The sequence below is a fragment of the Exophiala spinifera genome (assembly GCF_000836115.1).
Source record: "Exophiala spinifera strain CBS 89968 unplaced genomic scaffold supercont1.4, whole genome shotgun sequence".
Classification (NCBI taxonomy): Eukaryota; Fungi; Ascomycota; class Eurotiomycetes; order Chaetothyriales; family Herpotrichiellaceae; genus Exophiala; species Exophiala spinifera.
Genome location: NW_015622516.1, coordinates 101,931 through 128,860, shown reverse-complemented (window position 1 = coordinate 128,860; position 26,930 = coordinate 101,931). Strand labels below are relative to the sequence as shown.

The window sequence follows — 26,930 nt, the reverse complement described above, 5'->3', positions numbered from 1 at the left end:
TGGGCTTGGGTGCATTCGAGATACATGAGTGTTGAGGACATTTGAGGAGGACCAGGCAAAAAGTAGCACTCAGTGTTCATCTATGCGTCACAAATCTGTTGTCTCAGGGCTTGTCATTCTATCATGGGCAAATGGCAATCACCATGGCTTTCCTCAAAATAAAAAGGGTCACCAAAAAGGCTTCCAGGAAAAGAGTGCCATTCCTCCTTGACAAGGATTTCGCAACATCAAGCCTGCTCCATACTCCATTTCGATGCGTCCTGATCGTCCATGTGCTAGCTGGCAGCTTCGGTCTCGCTCACCGTGCCACCTCTCCCAGCCTGCCCCGAGTCTTGTATCCTTTGTCGCTTTGCGTCAGCACCGTCCAAAGTGACTGCTGTGACGCTATGCTGCACGTTACTTAAATCTCCAAGAGGCGTCCGCTTGGCCGCTTGTTGTCCGCTGTCCGTCGCACCTTGCTCTGCCTGGTTCGAGTGCAAAGGGACAGTATCAGGTCCGCGCCGTGTAGGCGGTCGATATGCCGAAGTGGTAGGTCCTCGTATAGTTGGATGCTGACCGCCTGGACTTGGAGCTCCAACCCTTCTACTCGAGTCCAACTGAGGATTGATCATAGTCGTTGCATTGTTTGTGTCGGGTTTTAGGTCGCGTTTGAGTGGAACAGATTTGGAATGATCGACCCCAGAGGTCTTGCGGATGGACGGACTTTCAGCGTGGGGGTTGAATTTTGGTGCCGCAGCTGCATCAGGTCCTGTGGAGTTGTTATTGGCGTCAATGTTGGGAGCTGCTCTCGCAGAGTAGAAGCCTGCCGGACGAGGAATCTCAGATGAAGTCTGCCGAGCGATATGGTCGGGCGCAACACTGGGAGAAGAGGATCGAAGCGTCTGTTCAGCAGCGCCGCGTGAGTCGGCACTGGGAGGCTGCCTGACAGTTTGGGGTGGAACCTGGGGAGGACGCTGGCCAGGAAGAGGCTGGGGAATTATGCCCCTTGATGAGGGCGCAGCAGATCTCACGGCTCCAGGCCGAGCACCTGGCACTGGTGCTTTCGATGGTGTTGATATCTCGGCTCTGGGCGGTGGGAGCATGCGATCCGATGCACCATTAGCGGTCCTTCGGATTCCATCCGTCGATTCTGTCGACAGAGCCGCCTCTTCTTGTTGTGCCATGTCGATGGCATCAAAATCTTCCAATTCGAAATCTTCACAATCAAAAGTGTCATCAAAGTCAGCAGATATTTCTTTGGATGTCTGAGGCAACATCGGCTTCGCCACAACTTCCTCTCTTTTGGGAGCGAAATCCGGGTGTCGATGTAGAGCATCCGGATCCCATTTCGCAGTCCCGACCTTCAACTTTGTGACCTTGGCGAGATATGACTTATCATAGACACAGTTTCCAAGCAAGTTACCGAAATTTCGTAATGCTCGCTTCAAAGCGTCGGTTGTACCCTCCTTCTTGGCTTTCTCAAACGCAGCGGCTTTTCCTTTCGCATTCTCAACCTGCCCATAACCGATATCTTCGTGATGGGTTCCGTCCTTGAGTGTGACTCGCACGACGACAGAGAGGCCGAGGGATATCTTGCCAGTCTGTGTGTTTTCATCAACGAAATCAATCTGTATGTTTTGGATTGAGCTACTCCAGCCATTGAAGCCAAAGACCTCGTTCGCGAGATTGATCAACTTGTCCGCAGAAAGATAGTGGACTTTCTGGCCACCCGGGCCCGGCCGGTGTGAGATATATTCCGGACCTAACTGTTTGTCCAGTCGGCTCTGTAGGGTGGCGATTTCTAGGGCCGTAAATTCGCTGATTCTCTGTTTCGGTTCCTCAAATGGATTGGCAGTGGCGTTGCCATTGGGCTTGTGTTGGTCTCCAACGCTGAATAGTTAGCAGCCGACTCGGTTCGAAAGTATGAGGAAGTAACATACGCAGGCATTGTCATGGGCGTGCTGTCCGAGACATCTATTCAACGCCAATGAAATGTAGCCTTGAGACGAGACTTTGGTAGAATGGGGATGTTGTACAGGCCCGCAGATACTCCAAGACCTTCGACGCGTCGGGCCCGACGCGCCTTTACACCACATCCGCGCGATCACATGACTCCAGGGCGGCATCCTTTTTACGCAGGCCATTACACGAATGAAGAAGCGATCAACGGCGAACATGTACAAAGTCGGTGCTCAGTAGGATATCACTTTCTTCATTGAGCACATACAGATATCTCGACTCATGAAACCCAAAGCCTACATGTGCCATCCCCACCAGCACTGACCAGCCAGGGATGCTGGGGGTGCCAATCTAGATCCATGACACCTAAACCACCAGCGATCTTGTGACCCCGTAACACCTTCAAAGGAACAATCTGTGCGTTGCTCATCAGGTCGCTCGTAACTTGACCGTGGAAGATCTGTATGCTCCCGTCATCACTTCCATCAGCAAACAGAGGATACCGGTTTGTTGCAGGATGGAATCGAACAGTTCTGATCGCCTTTTCGTGGAAACGTAAAGTCTTGTACGGTCGCGCAGACAAATCCAGGTCCATCCACAGAAGGCGCCTGTCATAGGAGCCCACAATGAGATTGTCCGATCCTGCGGTTGAAGAGCTTGTAGGATGGATATCGAAACTACTAATCCATCTGGCACCAGGCTGAATAATCTTGAGCAGAGATTGCTTGGAGAGATCATATGATCGTATGACCCGTTGGTTGGCAACGAATAGAATAGGCCTCGTAGGGTGGAAATGTGCCGCTTGAGGTGTTCCTCCGCCTCGCAATCTCTTGCGGAATGGTAGCTGCGTCTGATGTTTGCTGATGGTGTGGATTGCAATGGCCTGGGAGGCTGGAACGGTTGTGGCAGGACAGATCGTCACAAAGTGATTACCGGCAGAGTGGAAGGACAGAGTCTTTGCGGTGTGGCCAAGATGAATGATGACGGCAACGCCTTTATCGCGCTGACCAACAGCTGGCCTGCTCCATTTGATACCGGAGGCTTTGGGGGCTGCATTTTCAGATGTCCCGTAGCCCCATCCTGCATCGAGAATGGCTTGAGCTGCCTCAATCTCAGGACTGCGGTCGGATCCAAGATGTGGGATGCAGAGGTATATGTCGTCTCCAGCACATGCTGCCAAGACGGGGGCGTCTTTGCCAGGTCGCCAACGGACCACATTCACAGCAGAATCGGTCGAAATAGTGACCGACCAGATTTGTCTTTGCGGCTCGAGCAACCAAACCCGGACTGTGCCATCATCACCTCCAGTTGCGAGATATTGTCCAGAAGGATCGATGGCAACAGAGCGTACTCTGCCTTCGTGACCACGAAATCTGCCAGCTTCGTGCGTTGGGAACGGCCTTAGCTCGTCAGGGTTGGGTAGTTTGGGTAACAGAGACTCGGGGTCGATGTTGAGTTTCGTGCGTCGAACACGAGGCGCAAGGTAAAGATCCAGACAGCGGTCAAATTTCTCTTTGACAAACCTATCATACCCCGGGACTTTTCGCAAAGAGGTGTAGTCCGTTGGCAGGTAGTCTTTCTCTCGGTCCTCCTCGTCAGCCTTCACCCATGCTTCCTTTTCTTTCTTGTCTGGCAAGTACTCCGGTGGTGGATGGTAGCTTTCGTCAAAGCCAGGTGGTGGAAGTTTAGGTGCTGGCATATGCATGGCATGGTCAGGTCTGGGCTGTTCATCTGCCCAGATATCGTAGCTTTGAATGCCCTCCGTTTCCTCTTCCTCTTCTTGGGGAGGCTTATAGGGAAGGATGCGCCCTTCTCTGATAGCTCGCACGATCTTCATGACACGTTTAGCCTCGTGTTTTGAAGGCACAAACCGTCTTTTGGGCTCTGGTGCAGCACTCAATGGCATTGCCTCCGTCTTGCTCGTGAACCACTCAATGGTGGGTTCATACGGATCATACCCATCTTCCGGGATCTCATTCATCTGCACCTTTTTCAACAGTTGTAGCTCTTCCTGAGTAAGCTCCAATGGTTTGCCTGTCGACGGATCTGTCAGGCCTGTCCATCCTTTTGGTATTTCTATACTGTCGAGCAATGCATCCAAAGCTTCTCCCCTTGCTGGCCTCATGATCTTCTTCCCGTTGATATTGTAGCCGATATGCGGGTAGGAATCATAGAACGACAGGGGAATGTTGCCGATAGTGTTTGCCTCGTCATCGGGTACTGAATAGTCCGAGTCTTCACCAGGGTCGATCTCGTCGTAAATGAACCGGTCGTTCCCATTGGCATCCTTGACAACTCTGTAGTTGGGATTTTCTTCTTGGTCTTCTCGTGGAGTTGCGATGTCTGCGCCGTTAACTCTGATGTCGACTTCCGAATGCTTGCCCCTGTTGATCAGTTGCGAGGCCTCTCTAGTGTCTCCAGAAGGTATCTCATCGGTGCTTATCGACACCGCGTCGCTATCGTCATCTCCCTCACTACTCAAGTCGTCTTCTTCACCGACGCTGTCAGAATCATCTTCTGAGAGTGTCCCGTCCAGCTGGGCAAAGTCGAACTCGTCGCCCGAGACAATGGCAGCGTCTTCCTCCACATCCTTAGTGACGGCTTTTCGCTTTCTCGAGTCAGCCATCGTGCCCGAATCTTGCCCTGGATCACAAGTGGTTTGGGCAGAGAGAGGACTCTCTAAAACGCAGTTTGGAAATTTTTTGGTTTGTTCGGAATTTCTGGTGCCGATGGCCGATGCCCCACTAAAACTCCAATATCGTATCCGTATGTCAGCAACAATTGTACCAGGTACTCCGTACAGAGTACAGTACGAGTAGTTGTCCCGCACCTCAGGCGCCCACCGAACTATAGAACTCTCCGTTGGGTATGCGCAGCGCAAAGCAAAGAACTAACACACTGTAGCTAGCGAGTCCTCGCATTCGATCGAAATTATGGCGGCCGAACGAGGAAGAGACTTGATCGAGTTGTACGGGTCGTATCCCGTCGCAAAGACGTTCGCAGTCACAGACAACGTTCCCGACCTCGCAGAAACAGAGATGCCTACCTACAGCGCGGCCTTCGACGCGGATCCAACAACGAAGAGGCATGCGGCTTGTGACGAATGCAGTGAGTGCGACCACCGAGGAACCGCGTGTCTCCCCCATCTAATGGCTACCAGGAAAACGCAAGCTGAAGTGTTCGGGCGAGCCTTCGGGTTGTTCAAGGTGCCTCAAACAGACCCTAACCTGCCACTATTCCTTACAATCGAAGATGGGCCGACCCCGGAAAAGGCAGAAGGTTGAGGGCGGTCTCGAAGACGACGCGCCGCCTGCAGAAACACAAGAACAACAGCCTCTATTGGGTGGCCAACCTGGCGTGGAACCACGGAAAGACCGTCGATGCCAGAAGGCCATTGCGAGGACCGAATTTGAGAATGTGTGCACCGCGCCTATATCCCAGTCGATTCGCCGCTCGGCGGCGGCTAGCAATTTGACGAATTCAACGTCTCAAGGCTCCAATAACACATCGCCCCGTACTCCCCCTGATGAGGCTATCCTCCCGAACGGCTCGTATCCTACCGACGTGTCCCTCTGGCCCGACTTCTCCGACATGACCATGCTTCCCATGTTGGTGCAAGACAGTCATGAACAGGACAAGGCCCTTTCATCCTTCAACACGTCAGCCGCGCCGATGGGTGCGTACCTGGCTGCCCATGACCATTCTCTAGCTCCCAACCAGGCCCATTTATCACAGTTGCCCGCGGTGCCGGACTGCCCCTGCTTGCCGAATTTATATTTGACTCTATCGACCTTGTCCACACTCTCCGCTTTCCCGGTCTCGTCTGGCACGGTCGACACTCTCCTCAACTCTCACCGCACCGGCCGCAGCGTGATATACTGTGCCGTCTGCCCACAAAAGTTCCAAAGCGGCTCGCAGAATGTTATGCTCAGCAGCATGCTCATCACCGTCCTCGCAGATCACTGGCTACGTGTAAAGAAGAGCAGCGTAGCCGAACTGCGGAAAGGCTTCAGCGACGGTGACAACGACGGGGACACCGACGTTACCATGACATCCCGGGAAGACTTGGAATGGCGTACGTTCGGCTATCGATTGATCCGCGCTTGCGTCTTTGGCGACGCAGCCGCTCCGATCCCTCCTGGTTCCAACAGGCCCGTCGTCCCCGCGTCGCCGTACACGCTCTCGGACATGTGTAGCGCTCTTGAACGGCGACAGAAGCAGTGGCACGCAGTCGAGCCTTGGACGGGCGAATTCGCGCAGAAGCTGTCGGACGACGTGTCAGGAGGCAACGCCATCGGTATGACCTTGGAGGAACTGAAGGAATGCGAGGAGCAATCCTTAGCCAGTGGAGACGATGGGATGCTGTGCCTGAGGATTGTCAAGCACGCGAGGATGATCATGCGGAGTCTCGACGGACCTCCACCGAGATTAGGTGACTAGAATGGAGAGAGCAGACGTGCCAAACTGCTCGTAGACTATATTAAAGTCATCCAAGGGAACCACTAACGACTACGGTCCGCACTGCTCGAATGGATCTCCTGTCTCGCCATGTTCACGACTATCATGATATTACTTTTTAATGCCAGCTACGATTGCAATATTGGAAGTACGAAGAAATCATTCGAGATACGTCTCTCAAGACCATGAACTTATAGTTTGTAGGTCGTTGGAACATTCGTTTTTCTGTTGAAATGAATTAAATTCCTGGTCTACGTGATTTCATAGCCTCAAAAACACAATGTAGTCGTTTTGATTGTGACCACGTCTGAGATGTTTTGTGTCTGTCTCTTTTTTTTGGGGGGGGGGGGGGGGGGGGGGGGGGGGGGGTGATTGATTATATATGCTCATGATAAGCCTATGTTCATGCACAGGGGGGTTGTCTCTCTCCGCCGTTCCTCGCATTTGTGTGCCACCGTGGTTCCATCCTGCGGTTTGTTCTTACAAGATGACACAGTTCTTTGGCAACCCACACGGTCCACTCTCTGGCTTGTCGTCGGTGTCGGTGGTCGTCGTCGGTTGCCGGGTGCTGGTCTCCTTCTTGGCTGCCGGGGCCGGGGCCGGTGCCGGGGCGGCGGTGGCGGCCTCTTCCTCCTTCTTCCCGTTGGCGCTACCATCTAGTCACGCGCCGAAGCTGACCTTGCTGACGTGCTCCCAGAAGCCCTTGCCCTGGGCGGTGGCGAGCTCGAGCTCCTTCGCGGTCGGCTGGCGGCTGCCGTCGCCGGCGGCGAAGGTGCCTGCGCCCCAGGGGGAGCCGCCGCGGACCTCTTCCAGGTTGGCGAGGAGCGGGAAGGCGGTGGCGTACCCGAGGGGGACGTAGATCATGCCCTGGTGCACCCAGGAGGACAGGGCGTTGATGCAGGTGGTCTCCTGGCCGCCGCCGGGGGTCGCGGTGCTGACGAACAGCCCAAAGTACTTGCCGTGCAGGGCGCCGGTGAACCACAGCTGGCCGAGCTTGTCGATGAAGGTCTTCCACTGCGCCGAGTAGTTGCCGTAGCGGGTGGGGATGCCGAACAGGAAGGCGTCGTAGGTCTTGAGGATGTCCGGGGTGATGAAGGGGATCGACGTGTCTTGAGCCGGTGCGTGCATCTTGGTCAGGACCTCCGCGGGGAGGGTCTCTTCGATCCTGTTGCACAAGAAAAAGAAAAACGTCAGTCACGCTGTCTCCTGTGTGTGACTCTGCCAACGCAGGCCAAGGGAAGGTGGTGTCGAGGTGGCCCATGTGAGTAGGTATCAGGGAGAGGTCTGCTCGCGGGTTGGCGGGACACAAGGTGGTACGTACTGGTAGAGGTCGGCGCTGCCGCCTGCAGCTTCAATGCCCTTCTTCTCTGCCTGGGCCAGCTGGGCGATGTGGCCGTACATGGAATACTGGCATCACCCAAGTTAGTCGAGACGCTTCAAGGAGACAAGACCGGGGGTTGTGGTCGTCGGGGCGGGGGTGCGCGTACGTAGATGATGGCGACCTTGGGAGCCATGGCGAGTGTACTGTGATGGTGGTGACGGTGATCAACGAAGGGTTTACAATGAGGTTGACAGAACGTGGATGAGAGTACGAGACTGGGAGGAGAGAAGTGGAAGTGTTGAGGAGCAGATGAGGATGTGTCGGGGGTTTAAGTATTTACTGCAAAGAGTGAAAGTGATCGAAAATGGCAAACGCATGTACCACATGTATTACTACTATTGATTGCATTAGCACGAGTCCCAGTATCGTTCGATCTGTAGTTCTGAACCAGACGTGACGAAACCTGCTACTTGTGGCGTCTGTTCTCCTGTACCGTAGCATGTCTTCCAGACCCGTCGGCCTCCGTATCTGCGGCGACAACAACAACAACGACGCAAAGCTTGTCGTCGAGCTATCGCACCTGTACCTGGAATGCTTTGGTGTTCCCCGCTCGGTTGTGGAATCCGTGCATGACGCAGCCCCATCCGGGCCGCTCGAGGGCACCTTGGGTACCTTGGGTGCCTACATACACACCCAGCTTATGGCAGTATTATTAGATGATGATTATCAAATCCAGGTCGCAGCTATGCTGCAGTTGCTGTCGATGCGACCACGAGCTTTTCGCGCAAATTGGCCGCAAATGCTCGTGGACGTTGCGATCCCTGCAACATCGAGGTGGTGGGTGGAGAGCGGCAGATGCGCGGCTTATGAAATCCTGACAGAGAATTGTCAAATTGCCCAATCGCCGCCACAATCCCGCTTGCAGTGTGCGGAATCAAGTCGCGGGCCTGAGTAATGTCGATTTGCAACCCTTGATAAAGTTTGTTTTCACCTGGGCCTCGGAACCATCTCTTTGTCAGCCCTTGTCGATAATGGTTTGGCCGTTGGTTGGATTCTTGGTCAGCTGCGCCGGTTTGGGCTGCCTCGACTTCAAGAGAAACATGATGCTTCCTACAGCCACCGGGAAATTTGCTACCATCATTCCAATATCATTCACTCGTTGCTCTCTCAACAGGATTCCAATGGCGCCTTCTCGAGCCCTAATAAGTCTCCTGTGTAGCTGTCGAACCCCTTTCAAGACTGATCCCAGGTACAGTGAGGATAAAGGCCTGTATTCCACATTGAAAAAAAAGAGCCTCGAATCATTCCTCCTCCCATTCAAGCATCATCTGCTTCTCGTGTATTCTACTCGCGCTGCCCACAATGATCTTCGCCTTGGCCAGCAATTTGTCCTTGAATCTCTCCGCCGCTTCGCCCTGCAACCTAGTTTTCCACGCGTGGGCTTGCATCATGATTGGGACAAGAGTCGGGGGGTCAGCCTCGCTCAGAGCTCTGACACTCTTCAGGCCATTGTCCCAGAAAATCCGTGCCATGCGACTTTTGACAAAGGCGACCTCCGCCATTTCAAGCAAGTCTGCTCGGGCTCCTGCACGAAGGCGGTCAAGCATGTGTTCCAGCACCGCTCCAAGCATACCCCAGCCCATTCTTTGGCAGAATTTGACCATGCCGGCGGCAAAGCCGTGACAGGTCTGAGCAAGGGTCTGAACCTGTCCGCGAGACACGTTGTATTTCAAGCTGATCTCATGCACTGGCATCTCGTTGCAGAGATCACGTAACTGGAAGGCCGAGTATACCCGGCGATACACCAGAGCCAACCGGATTTCTTCCGCAGTGGTCTCCTTCAACTGAGCGCCGCTGTTGACGAGGCGATTGACAAATACAGGACTGACTCCGATCAGCCGTATCGCTCTCATCCCACTTTCGTCAAGCTGTTTAAGCTCGTCCCGAAAGGTCAACCAAGCAATCTCTCCCGGGCCGGAAGTTTGGACGGGTGTGAAGAGGTAGAAAATGTGCATATCGCCATCCATGACGAATGATTCGAGGGCGCGACGCAACTCAGAGTGCAAGAAGATACCGTCTTCAGGACTCAGGCCAGCGGCGACGACAGCTGCGCCCAGCATTGTCGGTTCAAGGCAATTCTGGAGGTCGACAGCCTGGATGAGCCGGCTTTCAAGCAGTTCGTCAACGGAGGCTTTCACCATGTTTTCAACCCCGCCCTTCTCCGTCGTGTGCCAAAGTAGTGATGAATGAACGTAGTGATCCAGAGACGTTCTGCTTGACGCCAATCGAATGGCCACAACTTCAAGCAGTGCTCTTTTGATGCCTCGTTTCTCGGGCGTCAAGCAGCTGGTGACAGCGGGCATCTCAGCTTCGAGCAGCTCCGCAACATCTTCAAGTTCTCCTTTTTGGCAGCACAAGTAAGTCTCACCATACTCGTCTTTACCCTTGCGTCCCGCTCGACCACGCATTTGCCGTAGCATTGCAGGTCCCACCAAGTCTCGACCCATTCGAGCGCCTTTCAAGATGACGCGCCGGGCTGGGAGATTGATACCCGCAGAGAGACTACAGGTTGCAACCATTATCTTCAAACACCTTTGTCATAAGCCTCGGCCACGAGTTCTCGTTCCTCCGTCGTGAGTCCGGCGTGGTGGAAACCAACGCCACGTGAGATGGTCCTGATTAAAGACGCCTCGAACCCTCCCGGGAGCGCTTGCAACGACGCTATCAAGTCCTGTCGCTTGTTTAGTGTCGTCACATCAACACAGTCGACAGGCATTGCATCGCTGACCAGACAAGCCGTTTTTTCAGCTCCCAGTCGACTGTTGCAGAATATCAGGGCAGCGTGGCCATCTAGAGCTGTTTCAACTGCCAGAGCCACCACAGCATTGGTCAGGGGATTTGACAGGTCCTTGTACTCCGATTTGAGTATAGTACGACAAGCCTTTGGATGTGGTGTTGAATACATTTCTTCCGTGGTTAGCTGACTGACTGTCCTGAAGAAGTCTTTGGCGTTTGCCGTCGGATAGATTTCATTCTCATAGACCAGGTGTTCTTCGATTGGAATTGGGCGGTATTTGGCTACGTAAAATTTGGCTTTCAACCACTCGGCGATAAGTTGCGGATTGGAAAGTGTAGCGCTCATTCCTATAATCTGCACACCGCTCTCAAGTGACACTAACTTGGAAGCAAGAAGTTCCAGGATGTATCCACGGTGCTCCTCGTTTAGCATGTGTAGCTCATCAAGCACGATAGCTGAGAGATCCACATGTTTCCCTTCCTCGATGGCGGCATTGACCAGAGAATTTGCTTTTTCAATGGTGCATACGGCCACGTCACATTCAGGCCATTCGACTGAGGACTTGCTCCCACCAAAGAATCCAGCTACGCGAATGGAGGTATTTGAGCTTCGCCATGTCGTGCTCGGTTGACTCTCAGACATGTCGACATCCCTGCAGACGCCATCGACGAGAGCTTTCAGCCACTTCAACTTTTCTTGTACGAGGGCCACATAAGGCAAGACAACGATGGCCTTTTTGCCAGGATTCTCGATGATTCTCCTAAGCAAAAGAACGTCTGCCACCAGTGACTTGCCGCCACCCGTGGGGGCAGTGTACACCAGATTCTGCTCACCCTCAAGCAGCCCTCGCCCGAGCAGACATGAAGATTGCCAGGGGTAAATTGATCGTACGCCCAGAGATTCCAGGTTGTCAACCAGTTTGGACGGCAAAGCGTATCTAGGATGGCGAAGAGATAGGAGGGGGTTTTGGGAAGGGCCGGGAGTAGAAGAGAACCTTGGAAGAGATGGTACGGGCCGTGATGTGGTGACAGACTGTCGGTCCTCGCCATCCACCACCGGTACTATGCGACTTGCCTGTAAGCGAGGGAGTGGCTGACGTGGTTCATTGGACCTCGGTTGTAACGAGGGCGTTCGCGTTCGCAACTGGTTTGACACCTGACCCTGTAGACGCTCTTGGATGTGCGACTCTACCTCGACACCATCACTGCGTCGTTTGATACCAGCGAGCGCCCGAAAGGCATAAGTCTGTTCGCGGACGAGATCCAAGGTCGTGCGATTACCGTGTGTCACGGTCGAGCGTTGCCAAGAAGAACCCATGTAGCAGCCATGAGCATCCCACTCACCAGCAGCACCAATGTTTCCCAAAGGACCAACGTATAGACCGGAGTTTGATAGTGGCAGGGGTTGAGGGTTGTCCAAGTATGCCAGCAAAAGAGCGAAGTTGGCGATGGCAAATGCAGATAAACACGGCTAGACCGCAAATGGGAAAGCGCGATCTGAATCTCTGCAGGCTGCATTTGGGGTCACGTTATGGAGAATTCACCGAACACCTTCTCTAGACAGCGGCTCAGATGCTCGCGGGCAGCGACGCAAGAAAAATACGTCGGAGGGAGCCGTGTGTTTGTAAACACCGATAAAGATGGGAATTTCTATGGTGCGAGTGCTTTGTCTGCGACTGACCTGGGTGAACCTGAGTTGTGTGACAATGGAGCTGTCGCTTTCAGCATTCAAAGGGGCACTACGAGCGCGGAAAGCCAGGAAAGGGAGAATCGAGTGAGGACACATAAGTAGCGATGAAGGCTGATGAGTGGGGAGATTAATGTCTGTTTGGGAGGGTGACCTGCGTTGAGGCTGACGGTGATCAAGGGATGGATGAAGATGGAAGTTTATAGCATGGCTTATGGGCGACAGTGGAGTGATGATAGGCATCAAATGGGCGGTCAGAATGACGCGAAACTTGCCGCCACGATTATCGCCCTTGCAGAGACGAGCTGGCGGCAGATATCGAGGCGGACACGCAGAGACCCAAGCAACAGATGCAGTCATTTTTAGAGACGAAGCGCTCGGTCATGTGACGCCAAGGCGGACGCTAAGACAGCGGTGGGGCCTGCCACGGCAGGGAACCACCGACTTCCTTCGACCTCATCCATCCTGTGCCGGCGGACAAGAGGCGGGCAGTGGCCACAGCGACCAAGGCCACGATCAGCGACGGCCATACGAACAGAGAGAAACACATCCTGCTCGAGCGTCGATTTCTGGACGAGTCAAGAGCGGGGAGAGGCGGGAGGCGCACGAGGAAACGTCCCAACCTGAGAAGAGGCGTTTGAAACGAACCACTCTACTCCGTGTTTGCGTCGTAGTGCGTTAGGTCTACCAGTCAGTAGAGCTCGCAGAAAGAAGAACCTACTGTACTACCCAGACGCCCGACAGCCGCCCCAAATTCATTCTTATTGCTACCACGCCGAATGGTTTGGGGCATCTGGGCTCCTTAAAACTATAAACTATTCGTGTGATGATCATCGTCCTCACCCACCTATTCCTTGCAGTCTTCTACTGCATCATCCTGTCTTTTGTTCCCTCGTGCCAGATCAAGAGTTCGCTTGTCTCTCCCGCCCTTGTACGAATCCTGCCAATATATTTGCCTCGTACTCCACCGCCCTCCCACGTCCTTGACTTCGTGGGCACAGTACAGTAGCTTTATGCCTCTCGTGTCTCGTGTATCCACTGCCCACTGCCCACTTGGCCGTCCGTAGTGTCGCTGTCTCGATGTCTGACCGCGAATGCCCTGTCAGGCTGCCAATGCCGCCTCCAGACAAAGTCACTCTAATTGTCTTTACGTATCCCATGTGCGCACCTTTGACTAGCCGTCAACAGGCCCGGCGCCTCGTCTGTCGAATATCTCGGCATCCTATCCGTCGTCTGCTCCCGGATTCCCCTTCTTCGTCGCCATCGCTGTGCATGGTCGTCGAGGCCAAACCTGCCACCTCACTCACTAATTACGAAATAACCTTGCGACCGTCCATCACCACACTAGGGCCACATTCTGACCTTCCGCCGATTTCTCACCTTTCCCCATCTTTTTCCTCTTTCTTCCCTCTTCATCCTTCCTCCTCCGCCCACTTCAGCCAGCATATTTCTCTTTGGCTTCCCTACCTACACTACTCGTGGGCTCGGATCGACCTGGACCGCCATCTTCCTCTCTGTTTGTATCCTCGTTCCCTGCACAACAACTTCCGCCTTCTTGCGCCATCCCTCCATCCCTCCATCAGCAGTGCATTCGGACTTGGAGCCACGCGGGCGCGTGCCTGACCTGATATATTCTCCTCTTTGCCTACGCCCGCCATCCTTCTCTGGCATATCACTGAGCCGTCCTCGACCCGGCTTTAGTCCTCCTCGACTCGACGACATATCAACATTACATGTAGCGTCGCTGTCTCCAATAACACCGACCTTGTTGCCACTCCGCATCTCAGTCACCTCGCCGCTCGAGCCCGTGGTGGTCGCTACACGTCGCGCCCACATCCGCCTACGCCATGCAATAAAACCCCGACCACGACAACTCACGAAAGCTGCGCTGTTTCGTCTTGAATGGCCATGTCGAATTCTGAAATCCCTTCAGAGGCCGCCACGCCTACGGGTATCCTCGAAAAGCAGCCAGATGCAGCCCTGATTTCTCAGACCGATGCGCCGCCAAGCGCAGCTGCCCACAGCGATGTTACTAGCATGGATGTGTCGCCCGCACCCGAAGCTGCGCTCCCTCGCGAGATGCCGCAGTCCCAACCGATGACCGCCACCGCGTCCTCCTCCTCCCAAAACCCTCCTCAAGAGAACGGCATCGCTGCCAACGCTGCCTCATATGGCACTCGTTCGAGAAACCGTACGGGGACGCGACCCAATTACGCCGAGGACAAGGATCTCGATCTCGACATAGAGACGTCGCCCAAACTCAGTCGCTCCGGTAAAAGATCTTCCGCAGTGGCTGCCGAACACAACACCACCGCTGCAGGCTTTGCTGCGGTCAACAGCTACACCACCGATCGATCCTCGGACAATGCCCCTACTGGAGGCACGTCAACTCCTGTCTCTGCTGCAGCACCTGCACCCTCCAAGAAAAGGAAACATCCCGGCAGTAATCATGCTGTTTCCACGAACCACTCTCTGTCGACCAATTCGAGGTCTCGCCATACCCCTGCCATGCCGCTGAAAGGCTTCGTGGAGACGAACATGATGAGTTTCTCCAAGTGCGGACGTAGACTCAACTCGAAGCAGCAGCTGGTTGCAGACGATGGAACAACCGTGCAGGCAAATGGTTAGTTTTGTGTGAAATGCAGAGTGCTCCCCTTTGACTAATCCGATCTAGACCATGTCTATATGGTGTGCGAACCCCCGGGCGAACCTTACTACCTTGCCCGTATCATGGAATTCCTGCATGCGAAGAATGATCCCGAGGCTCCCGTCGACGCCATCAGAGTCAACTGGTACTACAGACCGAAAGACATCCTGCGCCGTGTGCAGGACACCCGAGTAGTGTTTGCCTCGATGCATTCAGATACATGCCCGCTCAACTCTATCCGTGGAAAGTGTAACATACACCATCTGTCCGAGATATCGAACATGGATGAATATCGCAGCCAGCAAGATTCCTTCTGGTTTGACAAGCTCTTTGATCGGTACATGCACCGTTACTACGAGGTGATACCCACCCAACGAGTTGTCAATGTTCCACAGCACGTCAAGACCGTTCTCGACCAGCGCTGGAAATTTGTTTTGGTAGAAATCGGCAGAGGTCGTGAATTGACCAGCGAAAGCAAAAAGTGTACGAGATGTGAACAGTTTGCCAGCAACCACGACTCCGTCGACTGTGCCGTCTGCAAGAGAACCTACCACATGCAATGCGTCAGACCCCCGCTACTGAAGAAACCTGCGAGAGGCTTTGCTTGGGCCTGTGCTGCTTGTAGCAGAGCGCAAGAGCTGAAAATGGATTCCCGCAATACATCGGCAGGTTCTGAAGCTGCTCACGGTGACGACGACGATTTCATGGACGAGGAGGACGACGAGCCTGTATCGAAGATCCAGGAGACCCGCGAAAGCAGTACTGTCCCCGAGGCACATCCTGCACCCACAGCGGCTCAGATCGCACAGGCAAACCTGTGGCCATGGAGATATCTCGGAGTGCATTCGCGAGTAGAGGATGCGCTTGACTACGACGACCGAATCTATCCTCGTGCTAGCTCCCGGCTTGGGCCTCGCCATCAAGCAAATGTCAGTGTATGGCATGGCCGACCCGTGGAGTTTGTGAAACCCGGTGAAGCCAAGAAGAAATACAAAAACGCCGATGGGAAGAGAGACAAGAAAATGAAAGATGGAGGCAATGACGCGGATAAGGACCAGCGCCCCAAACGCCCCAAGTGGGTGGTTGACGAGCCCATGGGCTACATTCCTCGTGGGCACGATGAACCCGTGGAAATCAAGGGCAAGAAAGAAAACACTGCGCAGTTGATTTTCAAGCTGCCAGAACGGCCCGAGGCGTCAGAGCGAGGAGGTGATGACATTGACAGACCGGAGAATGCGGAGGAGATTGTCGACGAATACATGAAAAAGGTCAAGCCCATTGCGGCGCAGTACAACTTGTTGGATTCTTCCGTTGACTTCTTGACCAAGGCTGTCGAGAAGCTATACGAAAACAAGTTCGACGTGGACAAGGCCCTAGACGCCATGAAGGGGCTTTCATTGAGATCCGACTTGAAACAGCCAGACCTGAATCGTGAAGAGATCAAGCGTTTCGAAGAGGGTGTCGCCAAATACGGCAGCGAACTTCATGCCGTATATCGCCACGTCGGGGGGAATGTGAAAGAATCGCGGATCGTCAGGTTTTACTATATGTGGAAGAAAACCGAAAGGGGTCAACAAATTTGGGGTAACTACGAAGGCCGGCGTTCCAAGAAAGAATCGAAGCGGGCTGATAAAGACGGAAACGTCAAGCTTCTGGATGATGTTGCGGATGATCGAGACGATTCTGCTTTCGATGAAGAGAAGGCTGTTCAGAAGAAGCGTGGATTTGTCTGCAAGTTTTGTGGGACAAACCATTCACGGCAATGGCGCCGCGCCCCGGGCACACCTCCAGGCACCCTCGTTCCCAAGGATTCCTCCGCAAAGAATAGCAAGGACAAAAGTGGCTGGCTTACGCTGGCACTTTGTGGTAGGTGCGCGTACCTTTGGCGAAAGTATGCAGTTCAGTATGAGGACATCGAGGAGATATCGAAGAAAATCGCAGCCTCTGGCAGCCGAGCTGCTAAACGGAGAGTCGACGAAGAGCTGCTGCGTCTCATTCTCGAAGCGCATCAAATGTCGGGCGATCCTATACCTCCACGTGCGGTCGACGAAGTCAACAAAGCCGGTATGGAGGTCCCTCAGAACATCATACAGCCGGAGGAACCACCTAAGAAGAAAGGTAAGACCGAACGGGATGGACTCAATGCGACGCCTGATGCTGTTCCGGAGAAGAAGAAGGTACCCGAGAAGCCACAAGAGCCACCGCCAATCGAACCCGACCCACCTAAGGTTAAGATCCACCCTTGCGCTATATGCCGAGTCATTGATGTACCGGGTCAAGAACTGCTCAAATGTCGTGACTGCAGATTGCATGTGCATGGGTCCTGTTATGGTGTCGGCGTCAAAACCAATACCAAACCGTGGTTTTGCGACATGTGTAGAAACGACCATAACCTGCAGGTCTCGACTACGTACGAGTGTGTCCTCTGTCCGGTAAAATTCACACATCAGGAGTTGATGGAACCACTCAGGCCTTCACATAAGAAGAAAACAGACCGCGACCGTGAGAAGGAGAGGATTGAGCGCGAGATCATTCAAGAGGCTAGCCGTCGTTGGCGAACGGAGCAGGAAGCTGCTGGGCGCCCTGTCAATCCCCGAGAAGCGCTGAAGAGAACCGCATGGAACAATTGGATGCACATTACCTGTGCGCTCTGGACAAAGGAGATCAAGTTTGGCAATGCGGAATTGCTTGATGATGCCGAGGGCGTCGGATTCATCCCGAAAGACCGATTCGAAACCATTTGTAAGATCTGCAAGCAAGGAGGCTATCCGACGGTCAAATGCCACCAGTCGAACTGCACTGCATTCTTCCACGTCGGATGTGCTCACCAAGCAGACTATATTTTTGGCTTTGACGTGGCCCCTGTCAAGAGCACTCGCCGTGACTCAGTCAATGTGATGAAGCTTCAAAATGAAGTCGGCATTGTCACCGCTGGAATCTGGTGCCCAAATCACCAGCCGTCGACATTTGTACACCCGATGCTTGAACCAACAGAAGGCGATTTGACTGCGATGCAACTTTTCGCACGGACTTATAAGCAGGTTGACACTTCCGTTACTGGGACAGTTCGGAGAGCCGCTCAATTCACCACAAACGTGCCCTCCACAGCACCTGCTGTGCAGCCTATCTCAAGACGCGAATCTACAGTCAACGGGCTTGCCAATGGCACTCATGGGCACGTCGAGGACGTGAGCTTGCGCTCGTCGCCGATCGTGGATTCTCCAAAAGACAATGGGACTGTCAGCGTAATCGATGACAAAACGAAGAAGACAGACAGAGGTCGAAAGATATGCTGCACCTGTGTCGTGGATGTCAGTCCTCGATGGTGGCCACTCAAGCCACGAGATTTATCTGGGCCTAGTATCAACGGAGTGCCCGCAGCACAACTCTCGGATGCTCCTAGTGCAAATGGAGCGCAGGACGTTATCATGACGAATGGAATTGTCAAGGCCGAGCCAACTGACACAAACGGGGTGGTTCACGTTGGAGACAACCGGGATCGATTCATGTGGCAATGTCACAAGTGTCACACTCTGAAGCGGACACCGCCTTCTTCCCCCTCGCAAATCAAGCCTCGAGAAAAGCGCGCTCCAGAGCCGGTCCCAGAGCCATTTGCCTATCAATCATCCTATGCTGGGCCATCTCCAGCGAGTTATCCAGGGAATCGGCCACAATTGGAAGCAGGATTGCCACCTCCACACTCTCATCCAACGCACCCACACCGTCAGCCCAATGCGCCATTTCACAAACAATTGACCTGGCAAACTCCTACAGGATGGTCCCCAGGCAATGTTCCTAGCGCCCGTCGGCCATCACCGCCACCCCTCACAACATATCCTCCCAGTTACCGGCCACCATACGATAGCCCTGGGTATGGCAGACCTGCGCACCATGCCTATTCAACTGTGCCGCCGCCACTCCCCCCGCCCCCTACTGCCGGGCACTTGGTCCAACATTCTCCACCACCTGTATCATATGGCGGTCCTCCTCCTCCCTCTTCCCATCCTCACCAAGCTCCGGGCGGGCCAAACCCGCCACAAGGTGGCAGACCACCTTCCCCGAGATTCGAACGTCCGCCAGCTCCTTCACCACACCTCGGACTACAGTCGAGTATCTTGTCTCGATCGTTTGCACCTGAGCCACCACGACAACCAAGCTTGGGATCTCCTGCAAATGGCTATTCAGCACCCCCGATGAGTACATCTAGGCTCTACAATCCGGTCCCACCGCCACCACCACCACCACCGCCGCAATCATCACACTCACCAGCAGGAGTCACTAGACAGTCACCATCGATACAATCCTTGCCACCAATTTCTCAGCCTACTGCTGAGCAGCCAGGAAGATCTCATTCAAGAACCACCAGTATCGAAGTGTCTGGCACACCGAGATTTGGTCCTCGACCAGTGCCCGAAAGCCCACGCCAGCGTCCGATTACTCCGGCAACTGCACCCGGACTTAAAGACGACAAACGAGATGGACCCGGCGCGAGTGCCAGTCCGAGTCTCAAGAACCTGTTGAGCTAGACACTACTTGCAGCTATGTCTGATCTCTCGAGCAACTCGGGGTTGTCATCAGTACCGCCGTCTGATTCATGCTGCTCAAGGAGGCATTGACAGGGTGACTCAAGTAATCCCATGCCTCTTTGCATACAGCGTGGTATGGGAAATGAACAAAGATCTATGGAACCTTGGGACAAAGGAGGCCAATGGCCATTCGAGTTGTTTCGAGAACACGCTCCCAGCTCGCGAGTGAGGGCGAGAAAGGTTGCATAGAATCAACCATGCCGTGTTGTATGTATGTATGTAAGTATGTTATGTGTACCATTGGAAGCTTGTAGGGAATGTGAGAGAAACTATTGGTTTTGCGACAGATGCCCCCCATATGATGATCGTGCTCTAAACTAGAATTTTTATCAAGCAGACCGCAAGAACCCACGGGATGCGTAGTTTTGGGGAACGTTCTAGCCAACAACCCCAGGCGTACGGATGTACGCATGGATGTACCTAAGGTAAGGTACGTTGACAGCAGTGATGAACATTTTACGCGGGTAGGCAGGTAGCACGAAGTATACACAGTCGTCCCGTCATCATCCATCCAAAGACAAGCAAGTATCGGAAAAGGTAGACAGACAGTAAACAACAATGTCTCGCTGTCGCACACCAGGCCATCGACACAGCACCTCCCGCGAGACGGCGCCAAGGCCAAATTCCGCCCTCGGGACATTCATAGACGTCGTCCACTGACAGCATTCCCAAGGATATTTTGAAGCCTCTCGATGCCCTCTGCGGCTCTGGCAAGTCAGTCTGTGTTCTACATCGTGTACGTTGACGACGGGACGTGTACTGGTTCTGTACTGGTCCGTCGTGACCAGGGAATAGATGGCATTCAGGTTAGCAGCTATGACTACCTCCGCCCACGCCGTGCTGCGCTGCGCCGCGACGTGCGAGACGAGAGCGCGAGAGCGCGATGGTCCTCAGTCACTGACCAAGTGTGTTGCTATTCTATGTTTTGGTGGTGGGTATGAGACTCTGCCAATTTGCGTCGCTGCAGAGTGTGCTCATTCGTCGTCCTCGTCATCATCGATAACCCGCCTCTTCTTCCTCGCTTGAGGGCTTCCTCTGGGCTCATCGGCAGGGGCGTCCCCATCGTCGTGGTCGTCGTCTTGCGCGACGCGCTTTGGCGTCGAACTCCTGTGCCGGTCTCGATCTCGATTGCCTCCTCGGGTCCGTCCTTCCATCAGAGTTTCTCTCCCTTCAATCTCCAGGTCGTCAACGTCCGGGTCGTCCTCGTCTTCTGCGTCGACTTCTTCGCCCCCACCTTCGTCATCGTACACCTCGGGCTCTTCGTCGCTCGCGGCAAGAAAGTCGTCCTCGCGATCGTACTCGTCCTGTCGTCCACGGCCACGCGGGTAGTCTTCGTCCTCGTCGTCCGAATAAATCTCCCCGCGACGGTTCGTTTTGCGGCGTCGTGCTTGGCTCTTTGTGCCGCGGGCCATGGGCATGCCTTCGTCGTCTTCCAGCCCCTGGATGCTCAACCCACCACTTCGGCCGAGGCCGGAACGGTGTAGCACACGGTCTTTGCGGAGGAGGAGTCTGTCCTGCGCGTTCTCGACCTTGCGAGCGTTGCGCGCTTTTTGTTTCTCAAACTCTTCGGCCTCCTTCTTGCGCTTCTCGGGGTCTTTGTTGATGATTTTGAAGCTGGAAAGAGGATCATGCATCTGTGTCGCTGCGGCAAGCGACTGCTGGAGCTTCAGGACCGACTCATCGGCAATGTCGCCGGTTGGTTGTACCTTCATGGACGCATCGAAAGGTGCAATGATCTGAATGTCCACGCCCACGGCGGCTTGAGGAGCTGCGAGATAATTGTGGGTATCTTTGTTCGGGTCGTAGTCTGCTTGAGACGAGCCAGGCTTCTTAGGCCAGCCCTGTCTCAAAGCTGTGGTGGAGATGCGGTAGTGGTCTTTCGGACTGGAGGCGATTTGGAGGGTCATGCTACCATCCGACCAGCGTACAAGGCGTGAGTTTGATTGAAGAAGGTTCGGATTTTTTGGGTCTCGCCGCCAGAAGACGGTGCTGGCTGCGGTAGAGAAGGGGGAAAACTTGGTGGTAGAGTCGGCACCCGGATCCCTTCCATCGTGAGGCCTCTCTGGAGGGTCGTAGGTTGCGGGGTTGAAGTTCTTGTGTTTGACACCCAAGAATTCTGGCACGTTCAAAAGGTACAGCTCTTCTCCCTGGGGCGGCTTAACTCGTGACATATCAATATTCATCAGCTTCAGAGACTTTTCCTCCCGGGGTGAGTCCTCGCCGCCCTCGACTGTTTCTGCAATCCGATCGTTTCGCCCTTCATCGTCGCCGGAGTCGAGTTCGGAGTCGTCCAGTTTCCTATTCACCCTGCAGACAATATCAGTGAGTGCCCAAAAGGCTGCGCAAATTACAAGACTTACTCGTTGGCCGTCTCAGGTTCGTCGTCGTCGTCTCCAAACAGATCCCCATCGTCGGACGCGTCTGCCCCATTGAAAACATCCTGGTGGTCAAGAGTGTCATGCTGACTATTCGAGTGTGCACTTTCCAAATCCGAGGACATTTTGAGTCTCGTCGGTAGGGACAGGAGCGAAGAATGCCGTCTCGGATGCTGCTGCAAAAGCGTGAAGCCAAGACGTGTCGAAGTAGAGGTAGGCTTCGCGGGTGGGAGGGCGGTCAGCTCAGACTTGACATCTGCCCAGCTATGAGCACAAATATAACGAGGATGAGGTGTGGCAGGAGAAAGGACCGAGAGAGCACTGAATAAGTGTTGTCCTGCTCATAGAGCAAGCATTCAATTAACATGCTGGCATTGTCGATCAATCCTTTGCAACGTCGGCCAAATTGCCTCAATCAGTCGAGCTTCTCGGCTAACTTTCTCCCCTAAATGCCTCTGTACGCTCTGCCTCCCAAGGCCAAGGGTGAACTCCTGTATCAATGCGTCTTCACTTTCACGCGCAGTACACACCTCACTCCTTTTCTCCCAAGCACCAGAAATTGTGGGATATTTGTGGTTGAACAGGACCACACACGTTCCAGAATATTTCTAGCACAATGGCGACGTTCTTTCAGAGCGTGTATGTATCTTCTCGGTTCTGTTCTCTCGCTTGTCACCCTGCACCGCTTGTTTCTCCCAGCCGCCGATGATCTCCCCCCTGTATCCCCCCCAAGAACCCGAACTTGGAGTGGAGATCAGCTACCTATAAGTGTTTCTCAAGCCCGTTCACGAAGCTGACCCTATCCTCAGCCGACAAGGTTTCACAAGAGGCAACACAAAAAGCAACCAGAACCTCAAAGCGCAGTATAACGGCTCTCAGTCCCCTAGCCTTCAGCAAGCGCCCCCCCTGCCCACTATGCCGAATTCGCCTTCTCTATCCTCCAACTTTAGTCAAGAGGGAGTCTATCAAGAACATGAACCGAAAAAGTACATGAACGAGAAATATGCAAAATGTTCCGTGAAGGGAAACTTCCTCACTCTCGCTGCGCAACCGAAGAATGTCGAACTAGGAGAATGGCTGGCCCACCAATGTAGGCATTGTTCCGTCGGCCCATCAGACACATAGTGACTTTTTCTCTACAGTGGTGGAAATGAATAGGCTCCTCACCGCCATGATTCAAGTCATACAGGAAACAGATTCCAACACTGGGATGCCGCTGTGCAATGAAGTCGGCTGCCCCACAATGTCGGCTGGACGGTAGGTGACATTGTTCAAGGACAAAAGCGCAGAGGCTGATTCTACAAAGACTCACCTACACCTGGCTCGAGAATGGTCGGCCAGCCAAAATTCCCGCACCTTCGTACATCGTTCGAGTTCAGAGGTGGATAGTTGGCAAGATTCATGATGAGAAGACCTTCCCAACCACGCCACCACCAAGTATTGCCAACACCGGCTTCGCATCCGGGGATGTTGATTCTACTCCCAACTCTGCGCAAACCCCTATTGCAGCGGGACCGACGAATCTGAACCAATCCTTGACCACTCTGGCTGGAACTCAGGATGAATGGATCGGCAAGTCGTCGGGCTTCCCTCAGCACTACCACCAAGACGTCAAGAGCATCATCAAGCAGATGTTCCGATGCTACGCTCATCTGTACCACAACCACTGGGACAATCCGTTCTGGCATATCAATCGTCATTTGGAGCTGAATAGTTGCTTTGTGCACTTCATCACGGTTGCAATGTACTATGACTTACTGCCGAAGAAAGACATGGAACCCTTGCAAGGTCTCATTGACATCTTTATCAGCCAAGGCGTTGTACCCAAGGAGGCCGTGCAGCAGCACGTCAGCTAAATTGTCAGCAATTACCAGCATACTGTCCAATAAAATGTTTCAGTCACGACGATCAATCGAGCAGTTATACGACGTCTACGGCAAGGCCACGAAAGCAAGTGTATGCATTTTAGCGATGATCAGGGCGTTCTTGAGGCGAGGGCAATGAATTCAATGGCCGTCATATATGGTCACACAGAAAAGAGGATTGACTTGGTCGTGGTACGGATCCTTCTTGTTCCGGAAGAGAGAAGACATACTAGGAAAACTTGGTCGCTATGGTTAGCTATGTCGAAACATAGATAGGCTTTGTACCTCACAATGCATCTGCTCCGATGGAACTATCGAAGAGCGACGACTGTGGGAGAATGGCCAATCTTTTGGCGATGATGGTCCTTGGTATCTGAATAGACTGACGCAGAACCTACGTGCGCAGTGAAAGTAAGCACCTCTTCGACGTCACTGTGATCCCTAAGGGTTCCGGCATCAGATGATCGCGTGGCCCTGGTCGGCGTGTTGAACTCACGCGAGGATGGGAAAATGTCAAAGTACGGCCCAGGTAGTGTACAGGTCTGCATTTCCCTCAGGGACAAATCCATAACGCAACCCTTTGCAACCACCAGGGTTGCAGTAGCCGTACCAGCTAAGCTTGAATGCTCTCTGAATGTTGTGGAGGGGTGGCCAGGAGGAGCAAGAGTTTCAACAGCACCCGCAGGATGAAACCGCTCCAAACCCCATGGCAAACGCCCAAAGGCATGGAATGGAGGGAGGCGGGAGCTATACCGGACGCCAAAAGACCAGAGTTATGGCGTGGGCCTCTGTGGAAGAGGAGTCATCGAGAGAAGCAACTAGTGCAAACGGCCTTGAAATCACTACCATTCGGGATCGGGTCAGGTCAGAAAAGTGAGCATAGAGCATAGAGCCTGAGACATGATCTTTCCTTATTGAAAACTATGCGTTGTTACAGTTACGGATGACGGAAGATCTGTTGACAAGCCGAATCAAATCCTATCCTTTTCAACGCCTTGCATACATTTTTTGGGTCCAATCATAAAGAGGGCGTGGCATGCTCTAGATAAGAGAGACGAGGCCGGCGTTCAGCTTCACTCGGCATTGCCGCTTGAACGCGTAGTGCTTCACTCGGCATTGCCGCTTGAACGCGTAGTTCTCTTGGTGACTTCCGCCTTGACCGTCTCGGCGCCACTGGTGGCAGCATCGGCAACCTTGTCCTTCGCATCGGCAGCAGCTTCCTTGGCCTTCTGAGCAGTCTTTTTGATGTCCTCTTTACTAGGAGCAGCAGAGCCACCCAACCCAGCCAAACCGACGACAATCGCGACGACAAGAACAAGAGCACCACCTAGGGCGGAAGCAACTTCAGGCATGAACTTAACCGCCTCAACTGGGTCCTTCTTGGCGATGGTGATGAAGAGGTCGAGCTTCTCCTTGACGAATGTAACCGGATCATCCATAAAGCTGAGGTCTGAGGGAGATTTCGGAGCCTCCGAGGGTTTTGGTTTGCTCTTTGCATCCTCATCGTCCTCGATCGGTCTCTTGACATCATATGTTTCGGCTCGGAAAGCGGCAGCATCTTCGACAGAGTGACCAATGTAAATGTTGTCAAAGGTGATATCGGATTGCATTGTCCAGATCTCAAAGCCAATCTAAGAAATGTTAGCAAAGAATAGGCTATGTCAGCAATAGAAACTCACAGCTCCAATGGGCTCGAAGTTGGCTGGGGTCTTGTCTTCGAAGTAATCCGGGTTAGGAATCTTGCGAGGCGCCCACGGTCCCCTGTAGTCTGGGTTCTCGATGTACGGCGCAGTCCACTTCCCTTTGTAGAGAGGGTTCTTGATCATTGGTGGCTCCCATTTGCCGCATCCGGATACTTCTTCACACTTAGGGTTGGGAACCTGAGGAGGAATCCAGTCGCCATCTTCTTCATCGTCCCAGTCCTCGGGCTTCTCGGCTTCTGGGTCTGCGACCATGGTGGGTTCGTCCTCAAGCCAGTCCTCCGGCTTCTCGGCTTCCTCATCCACAATCTCATACGGTTGGTCCTCGTCCCAATCCTCTGGCTTGGTAGCAGCAGGATCTGGGATACGGGCTTGCTCAACCCAATCGTCAGGCTTCTTATCCTTGGGGTCGTCGATTTCTTTCTCGGGGTTCACTGAAGGAGAGAAGTCTTCGAGGAGGCTCCCCGTCTTGACCGACTTGTTGTCAATCAACATTTCGAACGTGTTGTCGGGATTGACAATCAAGGTATAGAGGTGGGTTAGTTTGTCGTTCTTGGCCTGGGGAGGGCTCTTGAGGTGCTTCTCTTCGTATTCGCCCGTCTTAGGGTTCTTGTGCTTGAAAATGAAGTGAACCTGTAGCGACATGAGTAAATTGCGACCGACCATAGTTTGCGTTGACGTACCTTGTTGGTAGCACCACACTTGTCGGGCCCAAACATGATCACGTAGGGTGACGTGTTGGAGAATTCCTCTGCGTGCAACTCCTTGTTCTCCTTCAAAAGCTTCATGTAGGCACCACCGCACTCCAGGCCGTTTTGGAGCTTCACCTCATACTGGACGACCAGCGTCTTGCCTTTGTTGTCAATGACAGATGGAAATTTGGCCGAGATGGCATGGTGCGCAGCTGCGTTCTTGACGACCAACCCCTTGTCGCCCACAATACCAGGCAAGACGGTCGGTTCTTCGACTGACCACTCCCCAACATACGCCCAGTCCTCGTCACTCTTGGAGTCTTCTTTCTTTGCGTGTGAGGGTGTCCATCTCAAGTCCCAGTCATCGGTAAACTGTTCTAGGAAGGGGGCTTTCAGGCTGGTGGGCTGCTGTCTTGTGAGCCACTATCTCGGATATGCCCCAGATGCATTCGACTTACCGTGAAGGTAGGCCTCTCGGCGACACTGGATGAGGGTTCAACCTCCTCCTGCGCCAACGTGCTGCCGATAAGCAGCGCCGACGCGTAAAGAGCCGGGGCGATGGCTGCGTTGAGCTTCATGACGGGCACACCGTGTGAAAATGCGGGACTCTCAATGGATGCACTTCTGAAGGAAGAATTGGCGGAGAGAGGAATAGATCAGAAAGAGAAGGAAATGTCAATGCTGCCGATATATCTGGAGGTTTCGATGGTGAACGAAAGGTGTCCTTTACTGTAACTCCACACAGGAGGAGACGCTAATCATGAAGTCGGACCTCGCACACAGTACAAATTACCCTTACATTAACCGCAGACAGTAAGGCTGACGAGGCTGCCTCTTCACCTCTGAATCGCGCTCAGAGACTTTA

The 26,930-nt window shown here is 53.6% G+C and overlaps 10 protein-coding genes across 10 annotated transcripts; 3 read left to right on the top strand and 7 right to left on the bottom strand.

The window, feature by feature from the left end:
- Positions 1 to 275: 275 nt before the first annotated feature.
- On the bottom strand, positions 276 to 1,927 carry PV08_05231 (uncharacterized protein; the record flags this gene model as incomplete). The annotated part of the gene is made up of 2 exons (XM_016379575.1): positions 276 to 1,869; positions 1,920 to 1,927. The coding sequence occupies 2 exons, from the start codon at positions 1,925 to 1,927 to the stop codon at positions 276 to 278; spliced, it is 1,602 nt and encodes a 533-aa protein (XP_016235402.1).
- A 291-nt stretch (positions 1,928 to 2,218) lies between these two features.
- PV08_05230 (uncharacterized protein) lies at positions 2,219 to 4,564 on the bottom strand (the record flags this gene model as incomplete). Its single annotated transcript, XM_016379574.1, has 1 exon — positions 2,219 to 4,564. One exon carries the CDS (start codon positions 4,562 to 4,564, stop codon positions 2,219 to 2,221), a length of 2,346 nt encoding a protein of 781 aa, XP_016235401.1.
- A 307-nt stretch (positions 4,565 to 4,871) lies between these two features.
- Positions 4,872 to 6,378, top strand: PV08_05229 (uncharacterized protein; the record flags this gene model as incomplete). Its single annotated transcript, XM_016379573.1, has 2 exons — positions 4,872 to 5,046; positions 5,099 to 6,378. 2 exons carry the CDS (start codon positions 4,872 to 4,874, stop codon positions 6,376 to 6,378), a joined length of 1,455 nt encoding a protein of 484 aa, XP_016235400.1.
- Positions 6,379 to 7,056: 678 nt separating this feature from the next.
- Positions 7,057 to 7,797, bottom strand: PV08_05228 (NAD(P)H:quinone oxidoreductase, type IV; the record flags this gene model as incomplete). Its single annotated transcript, XM_016379572.1, has 2 exons — positions 7,057 to 7,561; positions 7,718 to 7,797. 2 exons carry the CDS (start codon positions 7,795 to 7,797, stop codon positions 7,057 to 7,059), a joined length of 585 nt encoding a protein of 194 aa, XP_016235399.1.
- A 1,221-nt stretch (positions 7,798 to 9,018) lies between these two features.
- Positions 9,019 to 10,296, bottom strand: PV08_05227 (uncharacterized protein; the record flags this gene model as incomplete). The annotated part of the gene is made up of 1 exon (XM_016379571.1): positions 9,019 to 10,296. One exon carries the CDS (start codon positions 10,294 to 10,296, stop codon positions 9,019 to 9,021), a length of 1,278 nt encoding a protein of 425 aa, XP_016235398.1.
- A 5-nt stretch (positions 10,297 to 10,301) lies between these two features.
- PV08_05226 (uncharacterized protein) lies at positions 10,302 to 11,831 on the bottom strand (the record flags this gene model as incomplete). The annotated part of the gene is made up of 1 exon (XM_016379570.1): positions 10,302 to 11,831. The coding sequence occupies one exon, from the start codon at positions 11,829 to 11,831 to the stop codon at positions 10,302 to 10,304; it is 1,530 nt and encodes a 509-aa protein (XP_016235397.1).
- Positions 11,832 to 14,108: 2,277 nt separating this feature from the next.
- PV08_05225 (uncharacterized protein) lies at positions 14,109 to 19,373 on the top strand (the record flags this gene model as incomplete). Its single annotated transcript, XM_016379569.1, has 2 exons — positions 14,109 to 14,823; positions 14,875 to 19,373. 2 exons carry the CDS (start codon positions 14,109 to 14,111, stop codon positions 19,371 to 19,373), a joined length of 5,214 nt encoding a protein of 1,737 aa, XP_016235396.1.
- A 1,034-nt stretch (positions 19,374 to 20,407) lies between these two features.
- PV08_05224 (uncharacterized protein) lies at positions 20,408 to 21,933 on the bottom strand (the record flags this gene model as incomplete). The annotated part of the gene is made up of 2 exons (XM_016379568.1): positions 20,408 to 21,740; positions 21,794 to 21,933. 2 exons carry the CDS (start codon positions 21,931 to 21,933, stop codon positions 20,408 to 20,410), a joined length of 1,473 nt encoding a protein of 490 aa, XP_016235395.1.
- A 790-nt stretch (positions 21,934 to 22,723) lies between these two features.
- Positions 22,724 to 23,664, top strand: PV08_05223 (uncharacterized protein; the record flags this gene model as incomplete). Its single annotated transcript, XM_016379567.1, has 3 exons — positions 22,724 to 22,898; positions 22,951 to 23,065; positions 23,115 to 23,664. The coding sequence occupies 3 exons, from the start codon at positions 22,724 to 22,726 to the stop codon at positions 23,662 to 23,664; spliced, it is 840 nt and encodes a 279-aa protein (XP_016235394.1).
- A 1,115-nt stretch (positions 23,665 to 24,779) lies between these two features.
- Positions 24,780 to 26,643, bottom strand: PV08_05222 (uncharacterized protein; the record flags this gene model as incomplete). The annotated part of the gene is made up of 4 exons (XM_016379566.1): positions 24,780 to 25,304; positions 25,353 to 26,006; positions 26,057 to 26,470; positions 26,524 to 26,643. 4 exons carry the CDS (start codon positions 26,641 to 26,643, stop codon positions 24,780 to 24,782), a joined length of 1,713 nt encoding a protein of 570 aa, XP_016235393.1.
- Between the last annotated feature and the right edge of the window lie 287 nt (positions 26,644 to 26,930).